The 24,000-nt window shown below is 41.1% G+C and overlaps 2 protein-coding genes across 2 annotated transcripts; one reads left to right on the top strand and one right to left on the bottom strand.

Moving 5' to 3' along the window:
* Nucleotides 1-12,645: 12,645 nt before the first annotated feature.
* On the top strand, nucleotides 12,646-21,006 carry adra1d (adrenoceptor alpha 1D). The gene is made up of 2 exons (XM_054779098.1): nucleotides 12,646-13,793; nucleotides 19,991-21,006. Exons 1-2 carry the CDS (start codon nucleotides 12,845-12,847, stop codon nucleotides 20,509-20,511), a joined length of 1,470 nt encoding a protein of 489 aa, XP_054635073.1. The 5' UTR covers nucleotides 12,646-12,844; the 3' UTR covers nucleotides 20,512-21,006.
* Nucleotides 21,007-22,763: 1,757 nt separating this feature from the next.
* On the bottom strand, nucleotides 22,764-23,917 carry LOC129182916 (5-hydroxytryptamine receptor 4). Its single transcript, XM_054779576.1, has one exon. The coding sequence runs from the start codon at nucleotides 23,915-23,917 to the stop codon at nucleotides 22,847-22,849; it is 1,071 nt and encodes a 356-aa protein (XP_054635551.1). The 3' UTR covers nucleotides 22,764-22,846.
* Nucleotides 23,918-24,000: the final 83 nt, after the last annotated feature.

The following is a 24,000-nucleotide window of genomic DNA, read 5'->3' on the forward strand; positions in this document are numbered from 1 at the left end:
ATTCCAAAGAATAGAGACAGACACGGTGCTGTTACTGATTGTTCTCATGCTAAAATCTGGATAAAGAACAAGTATAAGAAGTTGACACACAAGCCTTCTCATGACTGATTTGTGTGATGAATCCAGCCGAACACAAAGTGATCCACACCTGATACTCCTTAGATTTAATGTTGTGCTTTGTATTTTTGGAATCTGTGGGAGGACAGATGTGTATTCTTAATTTCTGCTCTTGGTGATTGCCTTTTCCCCTTCAGATGATTAAGCCCAATTACTGAAATGATTTCCCTTCCGATATACTTAGGCGCAATAAGACGTGGCACTTTCGAAATTAGACGTTCATCCTCCACAATATTAAATATAACCATTACCTGTCAAAGTGGGACTCGGAACACATGACTGAGTGTTGGACAGCTCTGAGCTGACTAAAGAGGTGAGCTAGCAGATGTTCATGAACATGACCGACAATTTTTGTTAACAACAAAGGTGAACTTCACAGGAGTTCCATAGGCAAAATGAAAGGAAAACCTGCAGTCGGCAGATTGAGTGATGGGCAAAAAGCAATGACTAGTCTACACTTAAAGGCCGGGTGCCGAGTGGTGGCTGATGACAGTCATTGATTGGGACCATAAATTTTCCCTCTCATCTGTCCTTGCTTGACCTTGTTAGATAACACCCTCACGTCACCTGTACTGTGCTATGTTAACGTGTCTAGTGAAGTACAAAGACATATCACTAGATGCCAGAGGTGGGAGCAGGCCACTGTTTTGCAAGTATCAAGTAAGTCTCAAGTCTTTAATCTCATGTCTCGATTCAGGTCTCAAGTGGAGACGTGCAAGTCGAAGTCACTCTCAAGTCAAGACAAGACAGATCGAGTCAAGTCTGATGTCATAGGATTGATATGTTCAAGTCCTTACACGTCATAAGCACTGCTTCGTGTCTCCCATATCAAATGCCGTTTTAACAACGTAACCATCTATTGAATTTGACAAATGCAACAAATGCATTTTGAATTGTTTTATTTTTTAAATAAAATAAGACCATTGTCACAAGACTTACTCACTGAAAAGAGTGCTGACACAGCATTCAGGATTTAGTCAGTGCACAGAAATATAATCCACACATTGGTTCTTTGTTCTTCAACCAGATTGGAGGTTAGTAGTCGAGTCCAAAGTCATCAAAATTGTAAAGCCGAGTGACTCGAGTCCACACCTCTGCTAGATGCTAATTGAATCACACAAAGTCAACTACGATGAAAACGACTTGTCAGATAGTCGCCCAGGACATTCAAACAGGAAGTTATGACATCACTGGTAATGAACCTAGAAGGAGATAGTGCTGGAATAACCAAAACACATGTGAACATGTGAGGTGCTGAGACCATACCATTTGTGATCCAAACATTTCTGAGATGCATGACAAAGGTGAAAGTTCATACAGGTTGATGTTTTTGTCAAGCACTCTTCCAGTTTACTGTCATTGCTATTTACTGATTGCTTTGCATGGAGCTACACTTTGCTGTCTGTGGCAATGGGAGTCACACACACAAACACACAACAAAGGGTATGTAGCGTGAGAAAGGCACCGCTGGGTCTCAGTGTTTTGGAGAGGACACTCCGAGTACACAGAGCAGGTCTCGGGGGACTGGGCTCAGTAAACTCAGCCGGTGGTGCATAATTACTGGAAGTGAGATTCACACAATGTCAAAGCCAGGCCAAGATGAGGAGTATGTGGAGCATGCTAAGGCTTCTGGGTGAATTTAGGTCTGTTAATATGGCACACACACAACCATGCGTGTGCTACACAGAGCAAACCTTTTTTTTTAATGTCATGTTGGTTTCATGTGAAGTAGAGTAGAATATTCCGCACTCTTTCTAGTTCACATTTCTGTTATTTCTACTTTGCATAGACGTGCCCTGGGTTATGTATTTTTTTAAATGTCTCACCTGCCTTAGCACTGTCATCGGCCCCTCAGGTCTGTTAATCAAAAACTGTCAGTCACTCTAAAGTGCAAGTTTGCAATAACTTCTGGAATAATTTATTTGGTTCCCTTTTGGCAGCTCTCAGGTTGTGACTTTTCACATCGACTAAAACCGACATTTCTGCTGTATTACTTCCACAAAAGGAGCAACCTAAATGACGCTTCTGGCACCCTGTTGTTTGTGGTTAAAATGAAGAATGAATAAATAAAATGGAAGACATGCTAGCATACATGTAATACACTTAGCATCATTGTTTTGTTATCATTAGACAAATGATCTATGACTTATGGACGCCAAGTTGCTATGTCATGCCCATTCATGCCCCTGCAAAGCCATTCGGCTTGATGCCACCCCCGCTCTCTCCCACAGATCCACTACCCACAGGAATAAACATAAAGGTCCAGTGCGTCTTGGTCTTCCTGGTCTTCGTTAGCCAAATCTGTTTCATGGGGCACGGAACTGTAACCTCCCTGGTGGAGAAGGAGGCCGAGCTTGTGCGAGGTTCCGACTAGACATAGTCAGATTCACCTCAACCCACAGTTCGGGTTTAGGAACCAAACTATTTGAGACTGGCTGGACCTTGTTCTACTCTGTAGGCGCTGCAGGGAGAAGCGGTCAGCTGGCACGGGAACAAAAGGGAATGGGCACTACGAAATCAGTCTTTTGTACAATTCGTTCAAGTGTTTAATGCATTGTCATTTCCAGTTCACATGTAAGTGTGATTTAAACAAGAATAGCAACCAAAAAAATAGATGCAGCTCGCAGAGAAGTGGCACTATTTGAACTACTTTCAGAAAAGGCTGGTGGGCGACTCATGTGGTCATTAGTGGGCACCTGGTGCCCGCGGGCACCGTGTTGGTGACCCGATTTAGACCACACATACACGCATATTAAAGACGTTGTGCGATGTTCGGAGTGTCCGTGACTGCATCTCGCAGTCTGTCTAGTGACAACGAGGAAGTGTGGTTGCAATGACGAATGAACTAGAGACGTTTATTTAGTTTGTTTGGAGTTGGATATACACGTATGGTGTTTGAATTGCACTGCTGTTGATGTGTTCAGGTCAGAATAAAGTTCTAAAGGACCGACGGAGTCCGTCATCAATAATAAAGAGCCGTGGCTTGATGCGTATGGAATTAATGGAATTAATTAGTTACTGCCGTTAACTGCCATTTTTGACAGCACTACCAAAAGCTAATAAGTCTTACAGAAAACTTACACACATACGCAGTACACATATAGCTGAATAATAAACAATACATATTGCAACTTCTGATCAATCAATTTCTGGTTAAGCCACGCCCACTTCCGGTTTATGCCCCACCCATTCCGAGTACAGATACGGCTAGAGATCATTTAGATGCAGATGCAGATGCAGATGCAGATGCAGATGCAGATACAGATACAGGTACAGGTACAGGTACAGATACAGATACAGATACAGATACAGATAGTGGTGTACTCGCTCATCCTGACTGTCCACAATGTTTAAAGTGGGGACTGAGGATATAATCGGGCCGTGGAAGGTTTTCGCCTTGCTGCAATAATCGTGCAATAATCACTGATTGTATTGCCGAGTCTGTAATTGCATTTCTGTAATTGGTCAGTGATTGCAACCCGCCGGCTAATACGTGTGAGTGCCTATCTGATTGACGGATCTCCATGCTGTGAAATTTTCATGACTATATATATATATACAGTATATATATATATATATATATATATATATATATATATATATACTGTATATATATATATAATATGCACAAATTGGTCATTAAATCAGCCCCTGACTTTTAAGTGGTTGCAACAATAAAACCAAAAAATAAATGTACTTCTTCAATGGAAGTAATGGAATGTACTCTTCTATGGATCCTTGGCTGCTGCATAGCGCTATACCCAGCATCCTGCACATCTTTGACACCATCCAAGAACAGGAAAAATATTAAAGAAATTTGCGTGTGTGCTACACAACCTTTCATGTTCCACTCTGCTCAGCCCAGAGGCTTTTGACCTCCATCAAAATGCCTGGAATTTCCTGTCATTTTGCACTGAAGAAAAACACTGTCAACTCTCCTCCATTTCGTGTCTTTGTGAATAAACTATTTCACCTTGAGTCATTTGTTACATGGGCTGGCAAATGTCAATGAAACATAATCCTCTGGGAATTTGAAGAAGTGACATTCAGTTGTTGTGCACAAGTCTAGTTTCTGTCTAGGTGTATCCTACTTTCCGCTAAAGTAGCACAAGCACACACTCCCCGTTCTTTATTTTCTCTCAATATGGTAATCTTTGCAAGATTGTGACTGCGCCTACTTATCAGTCCTCAGCAGAGCGGCTGGGATTCAGTTTGCCACAGGTCATATTGCACTTTGATATCACTTCATACGTTCAAAAAGACTCAGATGTTTGTAAAATGTCAATGGCTGGTGCCAAACGCTTAAGGAAAGAACAGGGCAGGAATCTGCTCAAAGCAAAATACGGTATTGGCATCTCTTGTCTTTAAAGCCAAACAAGAAGATTCTCTCCAAACTCACGTTTGACACAAATCCACAGGATTGTCACCCTCATTGCGTAATCGAGTGTTTCCAGTGCGTACCTCTGTTGTCAAGAGTGCTCTTAGCAAACCGTGACATTTAATGTTTCGTTCACTGCATTAGTATAGAAATGTGGTGCATCTTTCTCTTGGTCGAGAGACTTTTAATATCAACAGTACATGTCTGAACTGTGAGGGGGATGCATGCTAGTACCTCCAATGTCCCATGGTGTAATTTAGTGGCAAGCAGGGCTAGTCAACTGGTGCCGCATGGACCAAATCTGGGCTACGAATGGAATCAGACGGGCCCGCGGATTTAGTTCAAAACTTCTGAGTGACGGACTTTTTGCAGAAGATTTCCCCAAAAAACTGCAGAGAGCTCCTGTCATAAAGAGTATGGGTGTCCAAACTGAGGACTGGGGGGCCAATCACGGGCTGTGGCTGTTTTTTATTGGCCCTTGGCACATTTTAAAAATACAGTTAAACAAGAAAACTAAAAAAAAAAACAAAAAACAGCTAAAATGGAAACCAGAGCAGTAATTTTATGACAATTAAGACAAAATATGAGGAGAATAAAGAAATAATATTAATAGGAATATTAATAGGAAAATGACCATGATGTTGAAATATTAAAAGACCAAAGTTGTGTTTTTTTTTAACAGTCAAAATATTATAATAAACAAAAAATAATAAAGTTGCAATTTGAGGAAAATTAAGTTGGGTAAAAGTCATACTTTTATGATAATAAAGTCAAAATAGCATGAGAATAAAGTCATAAGATTACAAGAAAAACGTTACGAGAAAAAGTTGAAATATTTGTTGAAATAAATTCAAAGGAAAATCAGGCAAAAATTCTAATGTAAGGGGAAGAAGTTCATCTTACTAATGCGTGTCACGATACACAAAGCTGAGATGTAGGCGAGTTTTTCTTTAAATATAAAAAAATGTAAGTTTTAAATGTATATTAACATCGGTTAGTTTAGAAAATGTAAACGTGGCCTCCACATGCTTTGATTTTTCAGTGTGCAGCCCTCGATGGAAGACGTTTGGACACCCCTGGTGTAGAGGATCTTTAACTAGCGTTTTTTGAAATACAGGTAGGTTCCTTCAAAACAGCAAACGACTCCCGTCATGCAGAGGTCATTTGACTAGCATTTTGCAGCACATTACTAAAAACTAGCGAAAGGTAGTTTGCGAACGAAACATCTCTCTCAGAAGTGAACGACGGGAGCCTGTTCTTTGAAGTGAATGAGTCGTCATTCTTTTTCTCAGCTTTTTTTCCGTTAAAGCAGCACGTGATTGGTCAAAATGGGTGTGTGTTGGCACTGAGCAGAAGGGGGACGGAGGGGTTACACACACAAGCAAGCTGGAAAGATGAGGAAAAAGGAAAATGAGCAGCAGGAAACAAAAGCTCAGGCCCTTCGTGGTACTGGATGCCAATTTTTATAAAGACTAAAAACTCACCTGAATGCTGCCTTTTCTTTTAGTTTCCACATTTTGATTTACATTTGGTTTTGTCCATTTTTGTTGATGTTGTGTTGTTTCACTACAAATAGTTGGAAATTTACAAATAATACACGCAATCAGATTGGACCATTGAGATGGGTCTCTGTTTTTGCATTTTATAATTATTTTTTTTGAATTATTTGTAGCAATCTGTGCCAAAAATAAATTATTTTTCAAATAATTACAAATTATATGTTTATACTAGAAATTAATTTTAAACATACTTTGGTAAGACGTCAATTTAAGCAACAAAAAAAATCAAGAAAAGGGAAAAAAAAGGAACGGTTCTCTTAAAGGAGCTGAAATTCCCATCACTAGCAAAAACAGACGAGTAGTCTTGTACTATAGAGGATCTTGGACAAATGTTAACATTGTGCTTCTGTTTTACTTACGACATTACGTGTAATTACGTAATATTTTACCGCGTTACCGCCATTTGGTGAGGTAAAAAATGAATTTTAAGGTATGACAATCAATGTTATATAATAATATACAAAATAAGAATAAGAAAAAAAGCAAACAGGTTGATTTCCCTAATTATGATTGTATTCCTATCTTTTTGGGAGAACACGATACAGAAAGCTACTGTGCAACACAATAGCTGCTGTAGGTAACCATAGGGAATTACAACAGCAGCTGAAAGCATACATGTCAATTCGAGCCCCTGGGGATCTGCTGGTGTGTGTGTGTGTGTGTGTTTTTCACCAGAAGGACAATTGGTGAAAAAAACCTGTTTGTCAGTTGTGTTTTTTTAGAAGGGATGCTCTTATATAAGACCTTGCAACTGTAAGTGTAAAATGTAAGAGTGAAGGTTTCCTTACATTTTTCTATAGCTTCTATATTAAATATAACATTGGAAAATAAATGAAGCCAGAAGTTTAGCCAACTTTTAATGGCGGTGGATGCCGTTACTGTTTGACCTGCTAATTTTCCACTCCGAGGCTGCACAAGCCTTGTACGATGCCCGACAGCCTTGCATGAAGCACACCTAGCACGCACGAGTCGCACGCTGCACTCACGATCTAAAAGCCACCAACGGAGGGCGAGCAGAAAGTACACGAAGGGGTCACAAATCACTTGCTCCATAAGTACGACACACTTGCAACCCCTCTGACACCCTACTTCCTCCACGTGCTGGCCGACAAATTTCCCAAAAATTGCGGAGCCTGTGCGTGTGGTAACACGTACGTCGGGATGTAAGCCCCGCTTATGTAGGAACACACAAGGAATCACGATGAACACTAAAATAAAAAGGTACGCTCAAACATTCATTTTAAAACAGCATGACGACAGAATATGTTAATTACTGTGGCAGAAATGTTGGAATAGTAGCAAAAACAGAACATGGGTGAGCCAGGAAGTCCAACCGAGAAACAGGAAGTGGGGGAGACTAAAACGGTGACACACTGAGCTGGAAAACTTGAACAGGAGGCCGCTTAGGGAAGCTGAAGTCAAATGTCATGGCTGGAATTGCCTTAGGAGCTGCTTGGGAGCTGTACCTGCTAAGACATTCTTCAACATAGAAGCTAAGCTAATGGCCCTGTCACACCTTGACGATTTAGCCAGCGAATGCCCGACGTGACCATTTTGATGGCATACGTTGAACTGTGGACGTTTTTTTCAATTTTGGGCGTCTACATAGCGCATTCCTAACGAGTTCGACGTATACGTATTAGTAACTTATATAGAACGTTTCTTTAACTTATTAGACAACTTATACCAACGAATGCGTAGCGTGTTGCCGGCGTTCACAACTTATGCCCAACACCAGTCTAACTTATGCAAACCGCACGGCAGCGTATGGCCGGCGATCACGGGCCGTCGCCTATAAAAAGGCTGCCTCAAAACATAACCTCACTAGACATCACAGTGTCAACATCACCATCATGCCGAAGAAAATTTCGAAGACCGCTGCCAAGAAGTATCAGGACAGTGACGGAGGGCGAGGATGAGGACGTGGACGTAAGAAGGATCCATCACCACCCACAGCCTCCCACTCTCACTCTGATGGAGATGACGCAGGTTCTAACGCCTCTCAGGCATCATCAATGGTATCGGAAGCTGCTTCCCCAGTGGCCTCCATCTCCTCTCAGCCAACACTTGCCAAGAAGACACAGTTTTGTCTCAAGGTATGTTGACGTATTACGACGTATTACAAATAACGTGTGTGAACGGGCGTCAACGATCACATAACTTATTGCCTGCGTATGCGGGACGTATGAATCATACGTTGACATACAAAAGTTTTGTGCATGCACAAAACTTTTGTACGACTTGGACATACTACGACGTATGCCGGCGTGCTTCAGCGTGCTCTTAACTTATACAAAACTGACCCATAACTTATTCGACGTACGCCAGCGTATTGGCCAAATTTTTCATACGTCGGCGTACGCTGGCTAAATCGTCAAGGTGTGACAAAGTTCCCCCTACTTGTTCATGTGTGTGAGTATACACACAAACTTCTAGAGAATTCCTTCACCCTCTGTAAACAAGAGAAAGACTAAAATTACAGCTGCCCATTTGTGCAAATTAAAAATTTGAATCAAATCAACGATTTTTGCTTTCATAATATTTTATTTCCTAAGAAAAAAATTGGGATGTTTTGGCCATCAGTGATTTATATGTAATATAATGGTAAGCTTTTGGCTTCTTACTTCGTCCTTCTTCCCCACTCCGTTTGAAAACCTTTTTTAAGTTTAGATTCAATAAATTGCAGGCTAACTAGTTAGCTCGATAGCATGCTATGCTTAAAGCAGGGGTGCTCACACTTTTTTAGCCTGCTAGCTACTTTTAAAATGACCAAGTCTCAAAGATCTACCTACTACTATAAATGTAAATAATAATAATAAATGCATAAATGCATAATAATAAATGCATAAATAAATAATGGTAAAAAAAGAAAGTCATAAACAGGTTTTGTACGCTCTAACTATGAAAATATTCAATTTATTAATACTGAATCCTACTTTGCGGAAATTCACTTATCCGTTTGGGTCTGGAATCAATTAACCACGAGGGACGACTGTATATAAAAAATACATGATGGGACTAATTTTCTTACACTTCCAATCTCAAAGACAGAATCAGACCACAGAAAGACATGTGATTGCAATTATAAAATAAATTCTTAGCACTATTGAGTCCCCCCAACTTACATCATGCAAGACATAATGATGTAGCACATTTGCATTTGTCATGCATGCGTCTTAGAGCTTTATGAGGGTGTAGCTATTTTGTACAATGATACATTTACAAGTGCATCCATCCAAATAGGAACAGTGAATTAAAACCTCCCTTAGGGATTGTTTACCCTCAATTTGCCGACTATAATGAACACTGAATCACGCTCTGGTGATTACTTGTCTTTTTTTAATACATCAACAGGGGACACTGTGAGAAGCCCAACAATAAGACATTTCTACAGTCTGATTTGATAACACAAGTGCAGCTCTGAAGGTGCAGTAATTTAAAGAAAAAAATTATTTTGTCATTATTATCCGTGCTTTGTCCACTGAGACATTGAAAGGAAAATGCCCATTCTGAAACGACACAGAGCTGCACCAGAGTTTGTTTTGAAATTTGTGTGCTTTTTTGAAAAAAAAAAAGGTTGTAAGTTAGAATAAAGTTGTAATCCTTTGTGAATAAAGTCATAATGCTATTTCAGTTTAATGTGATTGTTTTCACTGTTTACTGATATTACCTGATTCATGGCAAATCAGAACACCAAAACTGAAACTCTATCACAGCTTTTCAAAATGTGTGAATTAATAAATCATCGCTGTTTTGTGATTGACTATTCCCTGTTATTTGTAAAAAAAAAAAAAAAATGCATATTTAAGCAGATTTTACACATTTTGACCTAAATACAATACAATAGCCACGGTAGGAAATGCTTTACAGAAACCAGAAGTAAAAAAGGAACAACAAGGAACTCACACAATGCTAACATGTGTCTTTGTTATGTCTTATTTATGTCTAATATGTCTTATTTTCTGTTGTCTACAAAATTGGGTAATACGAAAAGGTGACTATAGGGGTCTTATTTAATCTATAGGGCTCTAATGAAGTTAACAAAAAATTATTTAGAAGGCCGTTAACAAGTTTTCTGTGCTCTAACTACGAACATTTTAGTAGGAATCCTACTTCGCAGAAATTCACTTATCACAGTCGGGTTTGGAACCAATTAACCTCAATAAACGAGGGATTACTCTAAACGGACAAACTTGAATCGGCGTTTGCCAACATGACCACAAAACAGGTACTTCAGGGAGTCAAAACTTTAACCGGATGGCAAACCAAATCCACAACATGCACAATAACTGACCCACAATCTTTTTCAAAAGAACTCAACTCGTTTTATGCTCGTTGTTGATGATGATGTTAGTGACTTCTCGGGCTGAATGCGAAATATCTGTTGAAGACCCTTCCTCACCTGGATCCAGAGGACCCAGTCCCCTTTACTGAAAGTAAGGTGCCAATCTTTACCCAAATCTACATAAGCCACAATACCTGCTCTCTCGAAAACTACCAATTTTGGGAAAACCCCAGCCCACAGAACACAACCAACACCCTGTTGCCTTCACCCCCATGATCCTGGAAAAGCTACTGCTGAATATTGTCACCATTGTCCATTGTCACCCTACAAATGAACCCCCTCCAGTTTGCATACAAAGCTAAGAGGTGCTTGTCGGACACCATAGCCTGCCTGCTGCAACTCCTTCTTCAGCACCTGGCCTCCCCCAGCCACTTTGTCAGAGTACATTACGCTCTGCATTTAATACGAAGCAATGACCCAAAAACTACATCATGTCACCAACACCCTGCTGAGTGTGTCATGTTTTGGTTCTCTTCTAGTTTGCCATGTCATATTTTTCTATTCTCTGTATACTGGTATTCACTGTTGTTTTAAGTGTACTGTCTTGTATGTGGAGTCTATGTATGTACAGATCTGTGACAAAACATTTCCCCAAGGGGGCAGTGAAGTCTAAGTCTAACATCTCTATTGGAAAAAAAATGTAGGTTACCTTGTAGGTGCTGGATAACAATGATTCCTTCATAAAATAAAAATTAATTTAGCAATACATATATCAAAGTCATTGTTTCGGTGGCTAATTGTGACTTAATGGGAATGGGACCTCTTCCAAATGTTATGTCCCGGACCTCAAAATGCTTATTTTTGGGGGCATGCTGGAGCCTATCCCAGCTTTGGCGCCTGTCGCCCGAACAGGTGCGACAGGCGACAGGTCGCCAGCCAATCGCAGGGCACATATAGACAAACAACCATTCACGCTCACATTCATACCTATGGACAATTTAGAGTCTCCAATGAACCTAACATGCATGTTTTTGGAATGTGGGAGGAAACCGGAGTACCCGGAGAAAACCCACGCACGCACAGGGAGAACATGCAAACTCCACACAGAAATGCCCAAGGGAGAATCGAACTCAGGTCTTCCCGATCTCTAGACTGTTACTATGTTGGCCAACATGCTAACCACGAGACCACCGTCCGGCACTAACAAGATTGTTTCCTGCTAAAATGCCATTTTACTTGTTTTGGCAAGATATACATCTCGGATTTTAGGACATATTATGAAAGATAAGCAAATTGGTCTAGCGTAGTTAGAAAAAATTAACTTCTTAGTACAGGTGGTCATTGGTTTACGATTTCCCGAGTTTCTGCATTTCAGGCTTGCGTACACATTCCATAAAATAAAAAACTTAATTTTGCTCCATAACAACGATACATGCTTGAGAACTAGTCACAGTGCAGTGCGCCGCGGAAGAATCCCCTCTGTGCTCAATATTGGCTGCACTTGTCTTAATTGCCTTGGTCTCACGACCATCATCAAGGACATTAAGGATAAAGACCGTTTTGTAACTTCTACCCGGGCGTTGTGTGGATGACAAGGAAGTGGTCGATCAAAAATATCTTTGTAGCAAAAACGCAACAGGCTCCAACTGACACAACTGTCCTTCTCCTCACTGCCTTATTTAATGACATCAGAGGTGCAAATGATTAGTTGGATGACCACTGAAAACGTCAGTCACAACTAAGCTTTAACTATGTGCAACTCCTGTATCTGCTTGCAATAGATTGTGTCATTATTGTTGCTTTTGGGGCATACGTCGAGCGCAAACAAGCAAAATGGGGCATTCTCTATTGATTCCTTCCCATGTCAGGCTTTTCTTGTGTTTGTGTATCCACTCTTTTGACCTTTTGAGCTTTCCTCTATGTTTTGTACAAGCCTGCCTGTGTGCCTAAGCAATGCACAGCCGCCTGCAGGCTTTTTTTCTCTCTCTGCAGGTACTTGGCTTTCACTTGTTATTACTTAGCACTGATGACCCATTCATAATGTCCATATTTAGGCGCATGACAATGATGGAAGACAACTTGTCCTGGCTTGTTGATGAAATGTTGTAAATGAACCAACAAGACAAATGTGCACTAAACAAATACAAAACCTTTCATTTACATTTTCAATTAGAGCCATAAAGAGCAGAACGTGAGTGGCAGGCAACAGCGCGTACGTGCGTGCGTGTGTGAGAGACGTGGGTGGAGCTGCAGGTTCGGACCTGCTCTGCCTCCTGCCTGAGTCACTTGATGATCCAAATGATGCCACCAGTGCACGTCGCTGCACAGCCACGAAGACATGGAGAACAATTGGGGTTATTTGGTTTATTTTTGCACCCTCCTGAACCCAGCTTTTGAGAGTATTACCAAAGCAAGCTGACATGCTTGCTGCTTAAATGGTGCATTTTTTAATGTTTTGCACATGATGATGATGCAGAGACTTTAAAGTCATTTGCAGTCTACAATATGACGGATTCAAACTTAAGGAACGACAGTATCAACGGGATCTATTTCACCGAACCTCTTAATGGATCTGCTCTTTTTCCAAACGACAGCACTACAGCATGTTGGAACTTCAGATTGGACTCTCGCGCCGTGTGGCTCGGGCTTTTTCTCGCCTCGTTCATCCTGGTGGCCATCGTGGGCAACATTTTGGTCATTCTCTCTGTGCTGTGCAACAAACACTTGCAGACGGTGACTAACTTCTTCATAGTCAACTTAGCCATGGCGGACCTGCTGCTGAGCATCGTGGTGCTGCCCTTCTCCGCGTCTCTGGAGGTTTTGGGCTGCTGGGTGTTCGGCCGGGTGTTCTGCAACATCTGGGCAGCGGTGGACGTTCTGTGCTGCACCGCCTCCATCCTCAGCCTCTGCATCATCTCCGTGGACCGCTACATCGGCGTCAAACACTGCCTCAAGTACCCCAGCATCATGACCGAGAGGAGGGCGGGGGTCATCCTGGTGCTGGTGTGGGTGTCCTCCACTGTCATCTCCGTCGGACCGCTTCTGGGCTGGAAAGAACCGCAACCTGTGGATGACAGCATCTGCAGCATCACAGAGGAGCCCGGATACGCGCTTTTCTCTTCGCTCTTTTCCTTCTACTTGCCGCTACTTGTCATCCTCATCATGTACTTTAGGGTCTACGTGGTGGCCCGCAGGACTACAAGAAGCCTGGAAGCGGGCGTCAAGCGGGAGAGAGACAAGTCAGCTGAGGTAGTCCTGAGGATTCACTGCCGCAGCGTGCTGGGGGATGCGCGCCCAGTCAGCTCCAAGAGCAGCAAGCAGCACCCGTTTAGGAGCTCGCTCTCCATGCGCCTCATGAAGTTCTCCAGGGAGAAAAAAGCTGCTAAAACACTCGCCATCGTCGTGGGCATGTTCATCCTGTGCTGGCTGCCCTTTTTCTTCTTTCTGCCTATGGGTAAGTAGCCTACAGCAAAACATCTGCTCTCTCCTGATACTTGACTTTCAAAAACTTGTACCACCTTTGCCAGTGTGAGGCGAACATTTGTTGTACCTCATCTTTTTGACCCTTTAGAACATTCAACTGGTGGCCCACAGGCTGGACTTTTAAAAGTTGGGAGCGGCTAACATTTTTGCAACAGATTCCTAAAAACACCCTCACACTATTTGACATGCGTTTTTGCAGTAGGTCCTTAAAAGCAGCAGAGCACACATCTCAAATAGGAGATCCTTGATTAGCGTATTTGGCGCAGGTTCTTAAAAATAGCCGAGTGTTCCTGTTGCATCGTGAAGGATTAAGTCTGGCCCCCAGTCCTCAGCTTTCTGAAAATGTGTCCCTCAGAACAATTTCGTTGAATAGACCTGCTTTAGGACCATCCCACTCATTGATTAATTACACTCACACAGGCACAGGCACACACATACACACAATGCAAACACACGCACCTTTTAAAGGTCCCATATTATACTATTATCAACAATTGTAGTCTCACAGATCCCACAAGGCCAACAAGACGTTTTGTGTGTCTGTAGCTTTAATGCTAATGAGCTGTTTTTGTCCATGCATGTCTGCAACAGAGTACAGGGCTCCAAGAAGCGCTATTGTGCACTTAATCCACTTTTTACACATACAGTGAAACCTTGGTTAGTGTCTTTAATCCGTTTCAGAAGGCCTGACAAAAAGGATTAAGAAGAAGCAAATGGTAGGACACGAAGGTTAGCAACGTTATCATAGCTATGTGCGCTACAGCGCTAACATTACAGTCGCATTTTAACAGCAACAACATGCTAGTCTGGCCAATTTACCAGAAAAAAAATGCAATGATAAAACAACGAATAATTTGCAGTGTGTTATTTTAAGATATGTAGTGAAGCCTGCTTTTTACAGAACGATGCTATGTGAAGTGGCGGGCTCTAGGCTCTAGGGACACATACTGTATTACTCTTAGAACATCATTAAAAAAGTTAATTTAGCATAATAGGGGACCTTTAACACCTTTTATCGGGCTGCCATCATGACAGACAGGGACTCTAAAACAGGTGGGTATGGAGGCACACAGTTCAACTCCTCAGACATTTTGATTTTAATGGAAAAAACACAACAAAAACACATTACCTATGGGTCCAATAATTATCTCTGTGAGTGCATGTTAGGTTCATTGGAGAGTCTCCATTGTCCATAGGTGTGAATGTGAGCGTGAACGCTTGTTTGTCTATACGTGTCTTGTGATTGACTGGTGACCAGTCCAGCTCACCTGTGACCTTGAACACGATAATTGACCATGACCATCCATCCATGACATGTACCAGTGGACCTAACGAACAGGATAATTGGTACAGATAATGGATAAATGGATGGATGGTACATGGAAAGGAAAAGCAAGAAATTGACTCCTATTTCCCCTCAAGGTACAGTCTACACTCATGTACCACTTTTTCTATCTTTTCCAGGTACAGGTATGTTTCCAAGCTGTAAAAGTGTCAGGGCTAAAAAAAAAAAAAAAAAAAAAGAAAAAAAAAACCTCCAAACCTTCCCCAAAGCAGTACTGTAAAAATTGAGGCAGTATGCATGCTTTTGCGTATCTATTGTTAAGAGTACTGACACAGAATATTGGGAAAATTAGGACACCCCAATGTTCACATGCCTGTAAATTAGTGGTTCCCAAACTTTTCACTGTCCCGTATCCCCTCAGACATTTGACCTGAAGCTATGTACCTAATCATGCACACTTAAAAAAACATAAACCAGTGTGCGGAAGCATAAAATAAACCACTCTGAATTATCGCTCACCTGCTTGATATATTTAGGAATTAAATCATTCTATAGTTGTATTTTTTTTTAAAGGAAATCTTCACAGAAGGGCGTGTCCTCCTTAATGCCCCTTCACGAATGTACATGCATACACCAGGACATGTGCCAGGCCAACTATAGCTGTTGACGTTGGGTGCAATGATACAGATAATTCACGGTTTGATTCAATTTGATACTTTAGTGTGGGTTGATATTTTTTTTCGATACAAATCAACCTTGTGTTTGTTTCCTTTCTTCTGCACTGTACTCCCTCTGCTGTTCACATGATGAGGCATGATGAGACCATGTGATGTATTTTTCAGATAATTAATAGCACAGGCAAAACATTAGGGGTTTTTCACAAACCTTCACCCTTTTTGTGCAGTGGTTCAGGGATAGCCCAGTTATACTATAGGGTGTCCTGATTTTCTTAATATGCTACCAGTTTCTTTTTTTTTTTTTACCCTTCCAGAGCTTGTAAACATTAACCTTAAGGACAAACAGGTGTTGACCTTGAAGCTGTTAACAAACTATTTCATGGCAATTTTGTGAGTTGCTAAACATTTTCCTCGGTGGCTGTAAACGTGAGTTCCATACAGGTACAAGCAAGTTTTTGGAATATTATTTCATGCTAGTTCACAGGATTGATGGATGTAAGGGAAGGATTTTAAAAACACATCAATTAGTAACCTTTTGCCCGGAGGCCTGGCGAGCACTTTAAGCACCTATTTACGTCAGTCAGGCCTTTTGTTGGTGATGATGTAGACAAAGTGCTTTGACCTATCCCAAATTCCAATACCATTTGGCTTTTAGTCAGGACTACTTTGTTAAGCACTCAGACACTGGGGGCGTAAGGAGAGCCTTTCAGGCTAGATTTACATAATTTTTCACACTAACTGACTGAACACAAACATATATTTTTAAAGAGCATTCAGAACTGGAGAGAGGATGCTATTTCTCAAAATTGAAAACTCATCACAAATTTGGAGTGTGTGAGTGGAAGTTGAAATGAAAACATAGCTCTCTTTGACCGCATGGCCATTTATTATTATTATTATTATTATTATTATTATTATTATTATTATTATTATAGTAATATAGTATATCCACAATACAGCAAAAACAGAACCAATGTTGTAATAGCCGTCAGGAGCAAACTGCTCAGCCAGCAGTAATATTGCTGACAAGTCAACAACATTATAGCAAGTGTAACATGCATGCATTTTAAACTAATACCCAAGCACAGCAACCAACATTTTGCATGCAGTGCATGCAGAGGTAGATAAAGCTGCTGGACGTTGAGCAGTTATGATACTTCAAATGCAGCTACTACCATCTTGTGGAGTTAATAAAGACTACATCAGGAGGTTGCTGTTGATGCCGTTTTTTGAGCCGGTACTAATTAGAGACCCCCAGCGGTTATTTGGCTTTGTGAACCACACACACGGCAGCAATAGGAGACATTGAATAGAGGTGTTAATTGGAGCTTTTCATATAATTAATTGTAGCGCTGTCAAAAGATTAAAAAAAACGAGATATTAATTAATTAGGAGCAGTAATTAATTGATCTCATTAATCTCTTTTTAAATCTCACCTAAAAATTGCTGAGAAAAGCCCTCAGCTTGGGGTATTTTCATTTCAATTTGTTAGATTATTGTGGCAGGTCAAAATATGAATGTATAACAAAAAAAGTGTCTTTATAAAGCCATTTATTGTTTTTAACAGATGCAAGCCTAGCCATTTACATTCTGCTGCATTTGCGATTAGCCCCAAGTGCTGCCTGCAACCTTTAGTTTTGAGCACCAGAGGGCAAGATTGTTGTGTATATTTGTCAATCTCCAAATAATTAGAAAATAAAAATTCAATAAAACCTCAGGTGCATATAAACATAACAGCAACACTTTTCTGAACAATACAAGTATTGTTAAATCTTAAGTTTGTTTGTCTTTTTGCCGTTGCCGTCTTGCTGATTTTGGTTTGTCACTGTAGTCCTGCACGATGGTTTGTAGGATGGGTCATTGGACGCAGTTTGCAGCACCTCTGTTAACCCTCATCTTCCACAATGTTTATCGGCCTGCAGTTCATCGCTATACACTTGACAAGAACATTCGTCAGCCTGCCGGTTGCACACTTGCTCACACGCGGGGTGTTCTCGAGTTAGTTTGCTTTGTCTTTGTCTTCTCTGCTAACGTTGGCTGTGGCTGCACTCGTGACTGGGTGCTTTGCATTGATGTGGTAGGCCAGGGATGCCCATTGCGTAGATCGCGAGCTACCGGTAGGTCGCCAAGGTAGTGCGGGTCGATCGCATAAACGCCACTTTGTAGGTGTCATATGACATCAAACCTTAACCCTTATTATTAAATACACTTGTCTCAAATTGTAAAGCACATTTATTGATTTACTGGTAACAAACTGTGCAGCACAGCAAGTGCATTTAGTGTCTAGCCAACTGTTGTATTTTTGACAGGGTAAGCGTAAACATGCTCGCTCTGCTTTTCCTTTCTCCGCCACCGCTCGACCATGCTCAGGGCCCTATGAAATCCATTTTATTTTTTTCCAATTTTGTATTTCAAAATTTTTTAGAATTCCGTTTTTTACATTTCACACTTATTTTTACCAACATAGCGTGTGTGCCTTATGGGTTAGTGAAGAAAATATCTGTTAATTAAATGTAAAAATCCTTATATTTATTGATGCAATACATCAATGGACAATTTTGCCCAGTAATTCAGAAAACCTGGTTAATTTTTCTAATGGGATGTCAGCCTCTGCACACATTGCTACAAAATCTTCAACAAACTGTAATGCTTGTGTTTGTGATTAAGGAAGTTGTAGTCACCGATGCAATTCCAACTGCATATGTAAGATATTTTTTATGACACTTATTTTGTTTACACAGTTAGACGACATGGGGCAAACTGCGCTCTTATTTTGAAGGGCAGAAGTGTGTTCTGTGTGTGTTGACGTGCTTCTCGTCTTTTTCCACTCAGAGCCTGCACGCCGTCATCGGTCATTGCAAAACGCTCCTTACATGAAAAACACAACGCAATGAAAATGTACTCATCCAGCCCGAGTCGCACACACACAACCGCACTAGCATGCAAAACTAAGCTAACCCCGCTAGCTTCCACTGAGAGGAGGTTGCACCGACTTTCGCCGGTGTTTCGCCATTTCAACATGTTTAGTTCGTGAGGAAGCGGTTTAGTGTTTGTCATGATTCCGCCACGATTGAGCGGTCCGCCGAGTAAATACTTCCCCACATGAATGTTCCTTCTCCTCACGATGCCAGCTTTTCATTCACATTGTGCCAATTTTCACGAGATTTCACTTTTAAAACCAATTCCACGATTCCATTAACGTGGAAATCATAAGGCCCTACGTGCTGTGGTACACGTGAGGCACTAGTACGTCAATACAGTGCGCCGTGGCACGCAGTCACAGTAAAAACATGTCATCAAAAAAAGCAGAGTCATCAGTCATTTTCTTATCACTGGAAGAATTTATATCGGTATACAAAAATGCTCGCCGAACCCTAGTTTTATAGCAAGAGATAGATCATGTTGACTTGTAACTTGCATGCTGAAAAAGCTGCATGCTGTGTGTACCCCTGATATACATGTATAACATACATAAATACTCATATTAATAAATATAGTAAATATATATTTTTTTCTATACAGTAGGAGGTAGATCTTTGGGACTTGGGTCATTTTAAAAGTAGCTCACAGGCTGAAAAAGTGTGAGCACCCCTATGGTAGGCTAAACTTGAGCTGCTTTGGTGGTAAGCAAACTACTCCTTGCAAAGAAGGCATATCACTCTACCTTTATCAATGGTGCCATCGAAGCATTTTTCAAATGTAAATTTCCCATTCACTGGACTGGCAACCCTCACATGCTCCTCCGTTTTGACGTCTCCTCTCCGCTTCTCACCTTTCCCTCCCAACGGCAATGGGAGCCTATCACCTGATGCTAAACAAGCCCAGACACAATGACAGCCAATCAATGTCCACTTCAGGCCGTGACTGACCATTGTTTTCCACCCCAAAGATTCAAGCACAAGAAATCCAATAAAAACACATTTTTAAAAAACGCAACGCACTAAACTTGACTGTAATTACATAATCACAATTAATGTTTTGATTTGACACCCCTAATAAATTATACTTCTCATATTGCACTGAGGTTTCCTACAGCACTATATGTTGCATTTGCAGTTGTATGGTTATCATCAGTCCTTTTCTTTCCTTCTTGTCTGTCTTGGTATCCCCCAAAAACAGAGAAAAGTCCGATTTTTTTTTTTGTCAAACGGCCTTAGGGGTGTTCGACCTTTCCACCGGTGTTCATATGTGTGTCCTCTCTTCTAGGAGCCTTCTTCCCAGCCATGAAGCCATCAGAGACGGTGTTCAAAGTGGTCTTTTGGCTGGGCTACTTCAACAGTTGCATCAACCCCATGATCTACCCTTGCTCTAGCAAAGAGTTCCAGCGAGCATTCACTCGCCTCCTCCGGTGTCGCTGTCACCAGAGGCGGAGGGCCCTGCGTCGCTTCTATGACCAGAAATGGCGCTCTGCCATCAGAGGAATGGAACAAACAAGAGAACACGAGGCCGGCTATGCCCCACACGAGTCCTGTGGCAGCTCTTTGCTCAGCAAGCAGTGGGGAAGCTTGAAAAGATGGAACTTGTTTCCGCCGTTGCAGAAGTCCTCCTTTCAGCTTAAAGAAACTGTGAACAATCTGTCGAATAAAATCAAAGGAGGCGCAGGGCGAGGAGGTACACCTGCTGTGGTTGACGCAGTCTCCATGGGGATTTACAACGTGTGTGAGCAGAGCGGCTATCGCATCTACGACTTGGCTGATTGCTATGGCCTGAAGGAGACTGACATTTAATGCGCCACAAGAGGACGCTTTATTTATTCTCACCGGACCATTTTTGGACCAACATTACTTGATCGTTCAGAATACAAAATACACAAAGAGGCTACTTGCACAGTGTAATGAGAAGCAGTACAAGAGCTGTGTGGAAAATGATGCCTTTACAATGATGATAATACTCACTTTTCAGCTCTTGTATTGGATCCAATTAGATGAGCAGGTGGTGATAAGGTGATTGTCGCTTTCGGTATATGAGAGGAGAACAGTTGATGGTCCAGTACAAACAACTTTATTGTTAAGAAGTGGCAAAATAACCAAAATATATATGGCTTTTATACCTGTAAATTAAAACTAAGAGTGTTGTTGTGAAATTCCTTTTTTCATGATGGATTATTATAATGTGCACATTAAAAGCTAAATTTCAAAAATACAGTAGAGCCATCTTGATTTGTTTGCAATGTTAAATTCCCTGATAACAAACACGTCACGGTACAGTACGTTGCATTCTTGGCAGGAGGGAAGAGATGCACTTTCCAGCAGGTGGCACTGTTGTTCTATTTTTTTTTCAGTTCATGTTTCGTTAACTTCATGGATTATCTTCAAACTAAAAGTGACTGGCATTGTCAGTCTTAACTATAAGTAACCTTGTGATCAAATTAAAGCTATAGAGACTACCTTTATGACTATACTACACTTCAGTGTGCGGATGGATCTTCATCTTATAGTAATGTTTTCAATGCGATGACCTCAGTGTATATTCCATAGTCACACATACCAACTGAAGAAAGCTAGCAGCTAAGATAGCTAAGGCAGAGCAACTACAATAATTCCTTGTTTATGGTCCAGCTCGATTTCAGCGAAGTAGGATTCCTTATTTCTAAATACAATATTTTTGTAGTTACAGCATACAAAACCAGTTAACAACCTTCTAAATATGTTTTCAGCATGATTAGAGCCCTCTAGACATGAAATAACACTCCTATAATGACCTTTACACTAGTATTACCCAATATAGTAGCCATAATAGGAGAAAATAAGCCATTTAAGACATAAATGAAAACTTGTGTTCATGTGTGTTGCTTTAATTGTGTTCCCAAGGGTAGCGGGCAGACAGTCAGTGACATCTGGGGTTCATAGGTGCAATTCTAACTGTTGTGAGATAATTCAAACTCACACTAAAACCCTGTTGTTCCGGCGATCAAGTCTGGTGTTTGTATGTCCCACCAAACATTACAGTAACAATACTGTATAATATAATATAATATACTGTAATATAAGTGTGTAATTATCTACATGCCTTATATTTGTGTTTATTTTGTAGTTTATTTAGCCATTTATGCCAAAAATACATAAAATGTGCTTAAAATATGCATATTCTTGACTGATCACAGGCCATATTCAACCACAAAATAGCACGATTGATTAATATAATAATAATACAACTGATTAATATAATAATTTTTTTTTAACTGATAGTGAAGCCGTGAAATTTGTAGCGCAAAGTAGCGATTGTTTACTGTATAATGCTATACACATGCAATGCACATGCTAATGTTAGCATGTATGTTTATTTTTGTCATTTAACCTTGCATTTTCAAATGGTACAAAATACGACACAAATCAAACCAACCAATGAACAACAAGCAATGTCCCAATAATGATATCGACTCTGGAACATTGGCTAGCGATCATAGCTAACAGTGCCAATGGAAAATCAGAGCCAAGTAGGTACACCTGATCTAGTTTTTCATTCCATTATGCATTTTATTTTTTTAGATCCCAAGATCCGTTTTATGCCAAATTGACACTTTAACGACAAAACATGAGTAAAATCATTTTTGGGACACTCAAACTATTGCTTTTGAAGTTCCTGGTTTTCATGACATCATGATGGACAACCTCCTTCCTCATGGGCATAGCTCTCTGATACAGGCCCGTGTACCTGTATATGCCCCCCACTTCACAGAGGACAGCTTTGTAAAAATAAAAAAAAAGGAGGCTTTGCTACACATCTTAAAATGAAGCATGGAGCTCTGCCAGCTAACCATCAGTCACCTACAGACATGGAAGCTGTACGTTCTATAGCAACAAGTGGCAAGAAAAACGAGAGACCAGGAAAAGGAATCCAAGCAATTTTGTTGCTGTGTCTGCTAACAAATAAGCTACCTCACCCAATTGTTTCAAAAAAGATTTCACAACGGAAGATATTTAAATTAAAATCCTTTTCCTGGTATGTAGCCAAGTGTCTGACATAAAAATACCACAAGACTAGGGTGAGTTTTCAACATTTTCAAAATCTGAAAATGTAACCCAAATAAAAACTCTAACTTCCTACACAAGAGTCTTTATTTTATTGTTTATCTGCACAGTCATTTGCTTCTTTCCTGGTGTGTGATAGTTCCATCCCAGGGGAGATTCCGGGTCGGCATACCCTACAGCCCATAATCGTGAGGAATGCCTTCCTGAAAGAGCGATTAAAGAAACCGTACAGGAAAGGATTTAGAGATGAATTAATGTATCCCAGCCATAAAAATATGTCCCAGATGACCACTTCTGTGCTGTAATCAATGAAGGGGTCGACAATGTTGACGGTAAAAAAGGGCATCCAGAAGATGAGGAAGACTCCCATGATGATACCCAAGGTTTTTGCTGCCTTTCGCTCCCTCTTCATCATGTTGCGGTGCTTTTTCTTCTTGCCGGAATCCTTCCCTACACCTGCGGCCATCTGGCTTTCCATGGCACTGATTTGCCTTGCCTGCCGTTTGGCTGCTTTGAATATCTTCCAGTAGGCTACCAACATGATGGCCATGGGCAAGTAGAAGGCTATTAAGGATGCCATTACAGCATAGATACCATTGACTAAGAGGACGCATACATCTTGAGGGACAGCGACGTCCACACCGATAACATGGAGGCCTAGCATTATGGGACCAAATGAGATCAGCATGGGAACAGCCCAACATATGACGATGAGAAAAGCTACTCGACTTTGGGACATCTTTAAAGAGTAAACAAGCGGGTTGCAAACAGCGTAATAGCGATCAAATGCGATGCAACTCAGATGAAATATGGAGGCGGTGCAGAGCATGACATCTAGGCTAGAGTGAAGCTGACAAAAGAGGGCACCAAAGTACCAGCAGCCTTCTACTGTGCGGATCATACTGTAGGGCATCACGACCAGGCCCACCAGGCAGTCAGCCACAGCCAGGGACATGACGAAGGAGTTTGTGGGCGACTGCAGCTGCTTGAAGTAGGCTATTGATAGGACTACCAGGAAGTTGCCCACCACTGTGCACATGATGGCGATGAAGAAGAAACCATAGAGAACAAGGCGAAACGCCTCGTTCCTCAACATGGCACAGGACTGAGGATCAATCTCAAGGGTTGTGTTGGCATCGTCTTCAAAGCTGGTATTGTCCATCTTGGTGTTAAATCTGTCAAAATAAAGACGCCATTAGTTGAATGAGACTCATTCAGAATCCTGTTAAATCTGCCCGCATGCTC

The sequence above is a fragment of the Dunckerocampus dactyliophorus genome, chromosome 6 (assembly GCF_027744805.1).
Source record: "Dunckerocampus dactyliophorus isolate RoL2022-P2 chromosome 6, RoL_Ddac_1.1, whole genome shotgun sequence".
In the NCBI taxonomy this organism is placed as follows: Eukaryota; Metazoa; Chordata; class Actinopteri; order Syngnathiformes; family Syngnathidae; genus Dunckerocampus; species Dunckerocampus dactyliophorus.

Excerpts from the sequence above, each read along its gene's own strand:
- LOC129182916 (XM_054779576.1), bottom strand. The coding sequence starts at position 23,917 with ATGGACAATACCAGCTTTGAAGACGATGCCAACACAACCCTTGAGATT.
- adra1d (XM_054779098.1), top strand. The coding sequence starts at position 12,845 with ATGACGGATTCAAACTTAAGGAACGACAGTATCAACGGGATCTATTTC. Across the intron at positions 13,794-19,990 it reads TTTCTTCTTTCTGCCTATGG|GAGCCTTCTTCCCAGCCATG; the intron begins GTAAGTAGCCTA and ends CCTCTCTTCTAG.